The sequence below is a fragment of the Musca domestica genome, unplaced genomic scaffold, assembly GCF_030504385.1.
Source record: "Musca domestica strain aabys unplaced genomic scaffold, Musca_domestica.polishedcontigs.V.1.1 21, whole genome shotgun sequence".
NCBI lineage: Eukaryota > Metazoa > Arthropoda > Insecta > Diptera > Muscidae > Musca > Musca domestica.
In genome coordinates this window covers 6807146-6820356 of record NW_026712258.1, presented here as the reverse complement: position 1 = coordinate 6820356, position 13211 = coordinate 6807146, and the positions used below count along the sequence as shown (strand labels likewise).

The 13211-nt window shown below is 35.8% G+C and overlaps 1 protein-coding gene across 1 annotated transcript in view; it reads left to right on the top strand.

Annotated features, from left to right (window-relative positions):
• The first annotated feature begins 397 nt into the window (after positions 1-397).
• LOC131802488 (uncharacterized) overlaps positions 398-13211 on the top strand; it is a 93280-nt gene continuing 80466 nt past the window's right edge. The window contains exon 1 of the mRNA XM_059122840.1: positions 398-967. Coding sequence (XP_058978823.1) covers positions 883-967 — 85 coding nt within the window. The 5' untranslated portion in view covers positions 398-882. The remainder of the gene's footprint in view (positions 968-13211) is intronic.

Sequence of the window (13211 nt, the reverse complement as noted above, 5' to 3'; positions counted from 1 at the left end):
TGAGCCGACGAAATTATAAAACAGCTGACGAAGTTGTTTACTTTTTGCTCATTTGTTGACTACAATGAATCAGAGAATTGTAAAGTTTATTAAAATTGTTAAAATAATTAACATAATGTATATTATAGTAAAAGCTTATCAGCTTATGTGAAAACGTTTACGGAGAAGATGGTGGGTACGGCCAGTGAACATTAAAAGAAACACCGAAGGATTCCAGAGAACGAGTAACAGATAGTAGAGTGACCATAACAAATTTTAAAGTAAAAAGTAACTTTATTTACTAAAACACATAAAATTCGTACAAGTATGGTCACCTTGTACTGTTTTGTTCGCCGGCGTATGAAATAGAAACAAAGCTAATTGAGTTTGAGTGATTGTGTGCATTTCCATTTACACATATGTTTTTTTATTTTTGACGACGAACATACGCCGCGAAAAATTCGTCGTTCGTTCCAATTGTGTTCCTAGCATAATATAGGCCGTGATATGGCCATGACGTGCTTGGGTAATACGTATGGCAGAAGAATAAGAAATCTTCTACCATGGTAATACGGACATACAAAATATTTTACCATAGTGGGAAAGCTAAATATTTGTGTACGATACGTCAAATTCTAGATGACTCTGGTATAAAAGTAGTACAGAGTACACAGGAAGCGCAGCGCACCGCCGTCGAAAAAATCGATCCGCTTCGTTGTCTGATTTCAGTCCAAAACATATTTATAAATTGAAATAAATTTGGTTTCATATGCCAGGAAGTACAAAATTTTATGGTGTAAATGTCTATTTCTGCCTGTATTTTGGATGTTCCTGTTAGAGTGACAAAGCAGTTCATGCCCGTGGTACAATATTAATGGCGATATATCGCATTCACTGAACAAAATGGTGCTAAGCGTATTGAAGCCACATCAACAAATAAGATATATACAACTCATTATTGCCTTCATAATTTTTCTGCAATTTGTGGGTAAGAATGTTATATGTTATTATATTGTTGTAGACCGACATTTTTAGTTGTACCTTTGTCTTTTTTATACCCTCCACCTTGGAAAGTAGGGTATTCCGTTTGTAACATCGGCTTAACTCTAGTTTAGTAAAAACTTAATTTTGGCTTAACTCTAGTTTAGTAAAAACTCTTCAATTTTTTCGAAAATTTTTTCAGTGGTAGGTATTTTAACCATGATCCCGGGAAACTATTTTTTTCTTGGGGGCCGGGTCCGTCCCCCAGATTTTTGACCCGAAAGTCCGGGTTCGAGACCCCTACTAGACCCGGATCCACTTACCCGATATAGACAATATGGGTATCGTTGGAAAGCTTATGAAAATACCTATCCAACAAGTGGTCACATGATGGGGTAAGATCTTACGGTTCGGAAGTTATAGTCAAATTATCGATTTTTTGGACCCGGATTTTTTATAAAACCCCCAAAAAGTTAAAAAATGGTCCATTATGGGGGACAACAAAATTGATGCCAAATTATAGCTGACACTTCTACCTTTCCAAAAAGGTTCAATTTGTGCTAATACCTTTACTGAGTCCAGAGATATGGGTCTTTCCATCCGCATAACCCGATTCTAACCAGTTCATTAAAACTATGTTTTCAATAAAAAAGGTATATTTTGCGTAAGAATGAAATTCAGAAATCTTTGATTCGCGTTAGCCGGTGTAGGACATACCCAGAGGAGAAAATCTCAAGCCCCGGCCGAAGGCCGGCTACTTACAAAAGGTATCCAATTTAGAAAACTTTGGTTCGCGTTAGCCGGTGTGGGACATACCCAGAGGAGAAAATCTCAAGCCCCGGCCGAAGGCCGGCTATTTCCAAAAAGTGTCAAATTTAGAAAACATTGGTTCGCGTTAGCCGGTGTGGGACATACCCAGAGGAGAAAATCTCAAGCTCCGGCCGAAGGCCGGCTACTTACAAAAGGTATCCAATTTAGAAAACTTTGGTTCGCGTTAGCCGGTGTAGGACATACCCAGAGGAGAAAATCTCAAGCCCCGGCCGAAGGCCGGCTACTTACAAAAGGTATCCAATTTAGAAAACTTTGGTTCGCGTTAGCCGGTGTAGGACATACCCAGAGGAGAAAATCTCAAGCCCCGGCCGAAGGCCGGCTATTTACAAAGAGTGCCGAAATTATGAACCTTTTGTTCGCGTTAGCCGGGGTCGGACATACCCATAGGTGAAAACCTCAAGCCCAGCCGAAGGCCGGCTATTTACAAAAAGTGCCAAATTTAGAAAACTTTTGTTATTCCGACGACTGCTACGCGAAATAAACACTTTTTTTATTAAAAACATAATTTTAATGAACTGGTTAGAATCGGGTTATGCGGATGGAAAGACCCATATCTCTGGAACCGAAAAAGGTATTAGCACAAATTGTAGCATTTTGGAAAGGTAAGAGTGTCAGCTATAATTTGGAAACAATTTTGTTGACCCCCATAATGGGCCCTTTTTTGACTTTTTGGGGGTTTCATAAAAAATCCGGGTCCAAAAAATCGATAATTTGACTATAACTTCCGAACCATGACAACTTACCCCTTCATGTGACCACTTGTTGGATAGGTATTTCCATAAGCTTTCAATCGATACCCATATTGTCTATATCGGGTAAGTGGATCCGGGTCCAGGCGGGGTCTTGATCCCGGACTTTTGGGTCAAAAATCTGGGGTCCCGGGTCCGTCCCCCAAGAAAAAAATAGTTTCCCGGGATCAGGGTAAAAATACCTACCTCTGGAAAAAATTTCGAAAAAATTTAAGAGTTTTTACTAAAATAGAGTTGTTCCTTAATTTTTTTCGAAAAATTTTCCAGTGGTAAGTATTTTTACCCTGATCCCGGGAAACTATTTTTTTCTTGGGGGACGTACCCGGCCCCCCAGATTTTTGACCCCAAGACTAGACCCGGATCCAATTACTTTGTATAGACAATAAAGCATCGTTGGAAATACCTACCCAACAAGTCACATGATGGTCACGGTTCGGAAGTTATAGTCAAATTATCGATTTTTTGGACCCGGATTTTTTATAAAACCCCAAAAAGTCAAAAAAGGGCCCATTATGGGGTTCAGCCGGCTACTTACAAATTGTATCAAATTTAGAAAACTTTTGTTCGCGTTAGCTGGTGTGGGACATACCTAGAGGAGAAAATGTCAAGCCCCGGCCGAAGGCCAGCTATTTACAAAAGGTGTCGAATTTAAAAAACTTTGGTTCGTGTTAGCCTGTGTAGGATATACCCATAGGAGAAAATTTCAAGCCCCGGCCGTATGCCGGCTATTTACAAAAAGTGTCAAATTTAGAAAACTTTTGTAATTCCAACAACGGCTACGCGAAATAAACCTTTTTTTACTGAAAACATAATTTTAATAAACTGGATAGAATCGGGTTATGCGGATGGAAAAACCCATATCTCTGGAATCGAAAAAGGTATTAACACAAATTGTAGCATTTTGGAAAGGTGAGAGTATCAGCTATAAATTGCCATGAATTTTGTTGACCCCCATAATGGGACCTTTTTTGGGGTTTTATAAAAAATCTGGGTCCCCATAAAACGGTACCTCACGATATTCGGTATTTTGATGATTTTTGCCACGGATTTGTCTGAAAATTAGTATTTGTAGGTCATAATGGGTCCTAGATCGGGTCGCGAAATATTGTATGTATAGGTCCACGCTTTGGTATAGCCCCCATATAACGGTACCTCCCGATTTTTAGTATTTTGATGATTTTTCCCACATTTTTTCACGGATTTGTCTAAAAATTAGTATTTGTTGGTCATAATGGGTTCTAGTTTGTGTGGCGAAACATTTGTTGTTGGTCATAATGGATTCTAGTTCGTGTGCGAAACACTGTATGTATAGGTCCACGTTTTTGTATAGCCCCATATAGCGGTACCTCCCGATTTTCGATATTTTGATGATTTTAGTCAAATTTTCCCACGAATATGTCTAAAAATTTGTATTTGTGGGTCACAATGGGTTCTAATGTTTCCTTTAACCTAAGGTGGAGGGTATTAAAAGTTTGGCCCGGCCGAACTTAATGTTTTTTACTTGTTCTCATTACAATTCAAAATTGCATTCATTTTGTGAAGGGCATTTTCAATGCCTTGTAAGAAATTTTAATAGTGAATAAATAATGTCTACCTGTTGACTTGTGCTTTTTCCTGAATGTTTAGCAGATTTTTTGCCACAACCTATTCCAGTACATCCTGCCAAATTAAAAATTCGTATTCTTATGAGTTGTTACAGGTTGATCAAATTTGTATGCCTTTTCTACAACGTCAAGAGGTACCCACATGGTACAATGAAGAGAAAGTAGGCCAACTTTGAAAAAATTGCAAGTATAGAGGTCTACCTGTTTGGCTTATAATGTCAGAATTAGTATCAAAACAATAAAAAATCAAACAACTTGTTGCATTTATTTTGAATAAATAATTGAAAACCGCGATAACTGAATGAAAGGTCAACACTTCTTTTCAAAATCATGTACTATATATCTCTAAAGGATTATTTCGCTACAAAAACTCTAGATTTTGTCGATGCATACGTTGAAATAAACATTTTGAAAACACCCGAATTTGAATGTTTTCTGAACAATTTTTTTGTTATTGAAAAGAAAACACATACATAAACAAATAAAGATGACATATTAAGTCAAGAAAATAAAAAAATTTAAATCATATGGTATCATAGCCCTATCTTGATATCATTGTACCATGGGTACCCAATAGTTTGCGTAGTTTACCTAATATAATTCTTAAATATTATACAGGTACATTAGCACTCCCTTTAACAATGGTTCTATGTTTTGTTAAACGGTGGGCCAAAGAAATTTCTGATCCATATATTGCAAAACAGTTATTTACATCTCTTGTTAGACGTATATTAGAATACGGTTCTATTGCATTTATTTGCTAGCTGAATTGTTCAGTGAAGTTACTTCATGAAAAGACTTGTAATTTTTTCTAATGTATATTTAACAATCTTTTGATCCATTAAAACTATTTTCGGCTTACATTGAGTTTAGGAGCTATGCTCGAATTAACCTGAAATTTTAATCACATGTAGGTATGTTTAATCTGATTACGGCAAAGTAATTATTTCGTGGGGGAAATAACGGGTTATTCGACCCGAACGTTTTACAATAGTATCGATTTTTTTGCTACAATTAACAAAATGAAGAAAGAAGAAGTAGAGTGTATAAGTTGTCATTGTGTATGCGTATTATTAAAATAAATTAGCTTATAGAGGAAGTGTTGCCAATAACTCATAGATAGTAGACAAAAGCAGAGACATGGCTACACATTCCCATAGTCAATAGTAGGTCAGTAGTTCTTACAGAGCATATGGAGACACTGGAACTAGTGAGTCTATGAGGACTTATGTGGAGACATTGGAACTAGTAAGCCAGCGGTCAATACATTTTATAACTAGCTGCTTTGAAGTTGCTTTAAAAGAAACTTGTAAATTTGATTAATTTGTATATTTAACAAAGAAAATCTTAACTTATTTTATAAAAATTAAAAAGTGAATGTACATAAGTGTATGTATTATGCTTTTCGAAACTGTCACTATTGTTTCTTTTTCATATCTGCTTTAGGACCTACTTGTCTGCTTGGATTGTTTCTTTCGACCTTGAAAAGCTGTTCTCAAGGTTTCCACTGCTTTATTGAAAGTTGATGTTACATATTAATATAAAAAGAAGATATATTTAAAAATCAAAAAATATGTCCATACAGTGACCGAAATGTGTCCATAGTAAGGATGTTTCCGCCTGCGTAGGTTAAATAGAAAAAATTAAAAAGTTTGTATTTATTTATTAATTTAACAAAATGTGACAAAAGAAGAACATTCTGCTTAAAAAATATAAGTCTTTGTCCAACCCACCTTTACAAAATCAGTTTTGAATTGTGGCAATGCTGACCTTTTTCCACATGGCTTCAATAAAAATATGGATTGTAGGATGTTGTATTTGTTTTGCCGGAATATCATAACTATGAAACTTCGATAGTGAAACATAAAATATCGGATACTTCCTTGATCTAGAGGCTGGTGTACTGAAGTTGTATATGGAGATAACTGTATTATCTTTACGTACTCTAACTCAACTTCGCGAGGATACGATTGCTTGAAAGCTCGAGGTCTATCTGATTTTTATATAACCAAAGACACTTCCTTCTGGCATGTCATACTAACACAGACTAACACTTTTCATCATTTATGTTTTATTGGGAAGGTCTCTAAAGAATAGACTTGTTTCATGAGCATTATGTCGTTCCCCGTTCTACAAATTCTTTAGCTTTTTCTTAAACAATTAGCATGAAAATGTTTTGGGAGCGAACTTTTGAAAAACGATTCGGGACACAGTCTGTCAGTATTAGGTTATTTGACTGTAATCTAGAAACTTTTTGTTGCGGATTTGTATCTGATTTTCATTGTAAAGGTAAATTTTTCTTAATTTTCAATATGTTGAATACATGCGATTTTCCAATATCAAACTTTCAACAAGTTAGAAAGCAATTAGTTCGGCCGGGCCGAACTTTGAATACCCTCCGCCATTTGGAACGAATATGTAAATTCTCAAAAAAAAAAAAATCTATATTTATAAAAGAAAGTTGTGTTAGTTACTACGCTTATAACTCAAGAGCCGCTGGGCTGATTTTAATGATTCAGACAAATTCGCGTAAAAATCTGAAATTTTAACATTTTCATTTTAACTTTTGAAATGTACAATAGTAAGTTTTATATTGCATGATTTTTTTTTTTCATTTGATTTACTATTTCTTATAATTCTAATATGATGTGTAGTCTTTTTGGGAGTATAAAGCGACAACGGACATTTATAGATTTTACGTTATTTATAGATTTAATGTATTTATGGGGTAAGTGGTAATATAATTTCAGAAAATGATCAGCCAATAACCAAAAAATGTCAATATTTTACCATGTACGAACGGGTTTTTCTCTTAATTTAATCGACTCGATTGCGTGAGAACTGAAAATGCAGGTGGGTTACATTTAAGTGTGATTCCGTATTATGTGGTGGCGAAACTGAATAGATGATGTCGAAATAACTCATCGCGGTCAAACCAAAGTTAAAGGATAATAACTTTTTAAAATTGTTAACGAATCACAAAAAATACTTTCTAATAATTATAATTAAAATAAATAAAATGTCGTGCCCTTTTCAATTGTGTAATATTGTTGCAGAAGATGAATCGTGTGTTACCTGTTGGTTTTGTCTTAATCAATGGCATGCAAAATGTGCAAGGATTAATGCAAAAGTCGTAGACATAATTAGAAATAATGTTGGTGTTCGTTGGTGTTATGTGCAATTTAGGAAACTCTCTGCAGACTTTTACGATTTTGAAAAGGATTTGCAGTCGAAATTGACATCAATGAAAAAAGATTTTTCCTCACTATCACTCCGATTTGAGAATTTCTCTACATTGTTTGAGAAATACCAAGAATTAGATGAGTTTGTGTCGTCAGTTTCTGTTGAGAAACGCAAAAGGGCTTCAAAAAGGCACCAACTAAGGGAATCCCTAGTCGCAAAGCCGGTTTCAGTTAATATCACTGATACAACTGAGACTGGGCGTGAACAGTCGTATGTCAGTGTTGTTACACACCCAGTTCCGGTAGTTAACAGCGGTATAAGTAAAGAGGTAAATAATCCTGATGTTTTGAGTATTGATAGTGAGGTTTCTAAGAAAACTTCACAATCTACTCATGACATTCAGGAATTATCACTTCCTTCACTTAGCACTAGTGATCGTCCCGTTACTGTCAAAACTCAACCTGTCCAAAGATCATTATTTATGGCTCCCGCCATGAAAATGATATTTGCTATAAGGTTTGCACCAGAAACAACGGCCGATGACATAAGCTATTATATGAAATAAAAAATTGAGGGAGATTACTTTTTAAATGTTATAAGCTCCGATCTGCATTTTTGGAAAGCAGATCTTTTTTCAAAATATTTGTGCCTGAAAACATTTTTGTACAGTTGATTTTAAAAGAATTTTGGCCTGCTAGGGCATTTATTAAAGAATTTCTGGAGAGATCCAATAATTTAGCTCATTTGCCTCTAAGACCAGATTCGGTGCCAAAAAAACTAAATGACTCATTTTCTATTTACTATCAGAATGTAAGGGGGCTTAATACAAAATTAACCAGTTCTTATACTGATAGCATTGGTTTTTATTATAATGTATTAGTTTTCTCCGAAACTTGGTTAAAAACATCTATTTTAAATAGTGGAATTTTATATTCAAAATATCAGATATTTAGAAAATATCGTGTTTGTAAAAAATTTGGTGGCGTCCTTATTGCAGTTGATACCAAATATACCACTAATTTAATTGATCCAAATGTTTTTCTTGATATAGAATTTGTTGGTGTTTCCATTGAATTGGGCAAATTTAAATTGGTGATTTTAATATGCCTTCAATTATGTGGCTTCCGATGCCAGATTCTGAAGCTTTGATTCCTTTGCCATCCCAAATGAACAATACCCAATATACATTTGAAGTTATAAATAGATTGATATATTAAATAGATTTAAACTGGAATGTGTTCCAACTGCTAGAGCTAAAAATTCAAATAATTATCCATGAATAACCCCTGAGTTATCAAGTTTAAAAAATTCTACAAATAGGCTTTTTCGTAAATATAACAAATCAGGCTTAACAATAGACTGTACTAATTACTCTGTTGCTAGATCTAAATGTACTTTAGAGCCGCGTAGATTGTACAATCTTTACCTCGACAAGATTAAAAATAATTTTAAATCCAATCCTAAATCTTTTTATGATTTTGTTAAGCTAGAACGAAAGGTTTCCTCAAAGCCTTCAGTATTGAAATATAACAATAAAGAATTTGTCACAGGCACAGATATTGCTGAATGTTTCGCAGATTTTTTTGCCACAACCAATTCCAGTAAATCTTGCCAAATTAAAGATTCGTATCCTTATAAGTTATCACAGGCTGATCAAATTTGTATGTCTTTTCTACAACGTCAAGAGGTGTCCAATAGTCTGCGTAGTTTAAAATCGATTAAACGTCTAGGCCCGGATGGCATACCTAATATTATTCTTAAATATTGTACAGAAAAATTAGCACTTCCTTTTACTATATTGTTTAATTATTCACTTAAATTTGGTCATATTCCTACTCTCTGGAAAAAAAATCTTATACCTTTACATAAGTCTGGTAGTCTTACTAATGTGTCAAATTATAGAGGTGTCATTCCAAAATTGTTCGAAAAATTAATTACTACAGTAATTTCACTGAAAATTCAATCTATATGGAGTCCATATCAGCATGGTTTTCTTAGTGGTCTTTCAACTACAACAAATCTTATACAATTTACGTCAACCGTAATAAAAGGATTTGTTCAGCGTAAACAATCTGATACAATTTATACTGATTTTAGTAAAGCTTTTTAACACAAACTTAGTCAAATGGATATCGTCTTACTTACAAGATAGATCACAACTAGTTGTGTTTGAAGGGAATCTATCAAAACGATTAAAGTTCCATCGGGTGTTCCGCAAGGAAGTCCTCTTGTTATACCTATATTAGAATACGGTTCTGTTGTGTGGGATCCTCAGATAAATTAGAATACGTGTAAAAACAATTTCTGCTGTTTGCCTTTCGAGGTTTGCATTGGAATAGTGATTTTGTTCTGCCTTCTTATGCTTATGCAGGCTAAAACTAATTAGATTCCCTACACTTAAGATCAGACGTATTATGTTGAACTCCATGTTTGTACTAAAAATATTAAATGGTAATATACCTTCTGATTTCCTAATCTCATCTATATGAATTAATGTTCTGTTTAGATATAGTAGATACTACCAATTATTATTTATTGATTTTCTCCGCACGAATTATTCAATGGGCGAACCTCTTAGTAAAATGTGTGTTGACTTTAATTCTGTGTGCTGTAATGTAGATTTTGGTATGAGTTTAGAAGTTATAAATCTAGAATATTTTTTTTTTTTTAATTAAAATACATATTTTATTATTTGACAAACTAGCTGATGAATTAGATTCTGCAGCTGGTTTTCAATTTCCTACTAAATTCCCATTATGATGCGGATCATGATGTGTACGCGATCCCTACGTAAAGGGAGGTCGCCCCCTCAATCGGCAGGAGTGGAAATGTGAGGCGTAGGAACGTTCGAAAAACAAATAATAATAGTACATTCTATTGACAAACTTTGTAAGGACCTTTAAACATTTGCTGTAAAAAAACCAGCGAACAAGTTGAAGATTTTCTTCAATTTGTTTTTCTTTTTTTTGTCAATTTTATATAAGGTACGATTTTTTTTTCAATTTGGCTTACCATATTGAATTTATTCCCTTTTTTATATAAAATATAGTCATGTTAATTACTACGATTATAATTCAAGAACGGTTTGACGGTTTTTGACCATTCATACAATTTTGGAATGGTATCTTGGCAAAAAATCGAGTGAAAATATGCCAATAAAAGTGTGAATGATAAAAATTTGTTGGCGTGAATATGCGAAAAGATTTAAACAAACAAAAATGACCGCAAACGTTACGGGGCTCATTTTAAAACGTGGACCTACTTCTTTCATATTGCATTAATCCGTCCAATGAGAACTCAAAATCCAAAATTCATTTGGACTGCAATCAATCAATCACGTTTGGCACGAATTGTAGCCTTCAAACGGAAAATGAAACTGTCACAGGCTGTCCGAATGTTGCTCTGCAGTATTTTTTAGTGCCAACCTTGCTTTCCAAATTAATCCAGACACAACAGTCCAACGGATTGGTATCCGGAGATTTTGGTGGCCATTGTGCGCTGCAAATGGAATGAGGAACCTCATTTTGTAACTATTCTTGGGTGGCACGTGCTGAATGCGATGGTTTCCCACCGGAGAAAACCAAATTCAGCAGTTCACCACTTTCGGCCAAGCGAAGCAACTCTTTAGCTATTTTGAGTCTATTTTCTTTCTGTTGCGGTGTAAGTTCGGTAAGGCTTTACCCCGAACTCATTTTTTAATATTTTCCGAATGGAATATTGCGATATGTTCAGCTCACGAGCTATTTTTAATTTAATTTAATTTAAATGCTGGAGAGCTCTAACGATAGCCTCTTGTGGTTTTCCAGCCAAATATAAAGAAATCACACTATCACGCTTGAATTCCATCACGAATAACTTTTTTCTGGAAAATTTTCACCAAAATGCTTTTGAACGCTTGTAAACTATAGCTGTCACTGGAATAGTTTTAAAAGGTGTCGGATGAGTGGCTTAGAAATGACATCAGTCTGAAGTTGGTTGTTGCACCCTGTACCTAAAACCGACGGTAGATGAACATCTATTATAATTTTTGCCTTGAAGTTGGTTGCAGTTTTTTCATCTCACCCTGTATCTAAAACCGACGGTGGGTGAACATCTAATATAATTTTTGCCATGAATATTTATTTCTATTTAGAAATTATTATGGAGTCTTTATTTATAATAAAAATTGTGCCGCTTACTTAAGTAAGATCTGTGATTTGGATTGCTTTAAAAAATATGCATTAAAGACAAAAAGTATGGGCCGGAAACGCGGACCGGGCCAGCTACTAATAAACAAATAAAACGTATTGTCCGTCAAAAATTCTAAAATAAAATAAAAACTAAAAATAACTGAAAATAAAAATATCGAATGTAAAGATTTACCATTATTGTGGGGTCTATACGAAGTCGTGGACGTGCAAAGACAATTTTCTGTCACATAGTTCAAATACGAAATATGAAACAATTCCGTGGAATAATGTAGCTAAAATCATCAAAATACCGCATATAGGGAAGTACCGATATTTAGGGGCTATATGAAGACCTGGACCTGCGTAGACAATTCTCTGTGATAGGCTGTAGTACCCATTAGGAACTTCAAATACGCAATTTGAAACGATTCCGGTGAATAATGTCGTTGAAATCAGCAAAATACAGAATATAGGGAGGCACCAATGTTTACGGGCTATAGGAAGACCTGGACCTGCATTGACAATTCTCTGTCATAGGCTGTAGTACCCATTAGGAACTTCAAATAAGAAATTTGAAACAATTCCGGTTAATAATGTCACTGAAATCAGCAAAACACCGAATATAAAGGGGGGTACAGTTATATGGCTTTACCTAAACGTAGACCTATGTACCCCATTTTCAATTTCAAAAGTCCTGCAGACCAAACACACATTTGAGAACATTTTTATCAGCCTACTTAATTTTTTAGGATACTAAAGTTGTTGTTGTTGTTGTAGCAGTTTTACACGTTCTGTTGTTTTTTCCGACTAATCTGGTTCTTCCTCAATGTCCAGGTTTAGGAATTCTGCTACCTTTATGGGCTGTAGCCATAGATCCTCTGGACGGAGTTGGGTAGGTTTGGCAGGACAATTAAACAAGTGCAGCGTGTTGTGCGGGCCTGTATCGCACGCTGGGCAGGCGTTCCGCACATCCTCATCAATTCGTGCCCAATACGAATTGAGACGGCTGCACCATCCTGAACGTAGTTGGGCCAAAACTACCCTGGTTTGCCTAGGCAGCCGTATGGCATTCATACTGTAATTATTAACTACCTCTGTGACTGCATCAGTATGAATGCTATTCATACCCGCTTGATGATCTAGAGGCTCTCTCTTATATCGCTGGACCTCTCTCTCTAGATCGTGCAGGTCCTTCCTGACACGCCTGGGTGGAGGAGTTCTATCCACCATATGGTGGTTAGGGTGACTCCCGCGATAACACCCAAGCAGGTACTGCAACGAAAGCATATGATTATGCTGACGTAAGGGAAGAACCTTCGTCTCCTCATGTAAGTGGTCCACAGGCGTCATGAGGAGGCACCCTGTTGCAGTTCTCAGGCCGGCATTGTGGCAGGTCTGAATACAATTCCACTGCGTTGCACTTGTATTCGCCGACCACACTGGAGCCGCATAGCTAACCACAGACCGACCTATCGCTTTATAAGAGGTCAACAAGGTTTCCTTATCCGCACCCCAAGTGCTGCCGGCTAGCGCCTTGAGGACCTTGTTCCTACTTTTCATTTTATCGCAAATAGCTGTGGCTTGCGCGGAAGACTTGAACATGCTATCGAATGTGACCCCAAGGATTTTGGGGTAGTTGGTGGTCGGAATTATATGCCCCTCGACCTGCACATTCAGCTGTGTTCTCATCTCCGCAGTCCATGTGGTAAATAGTG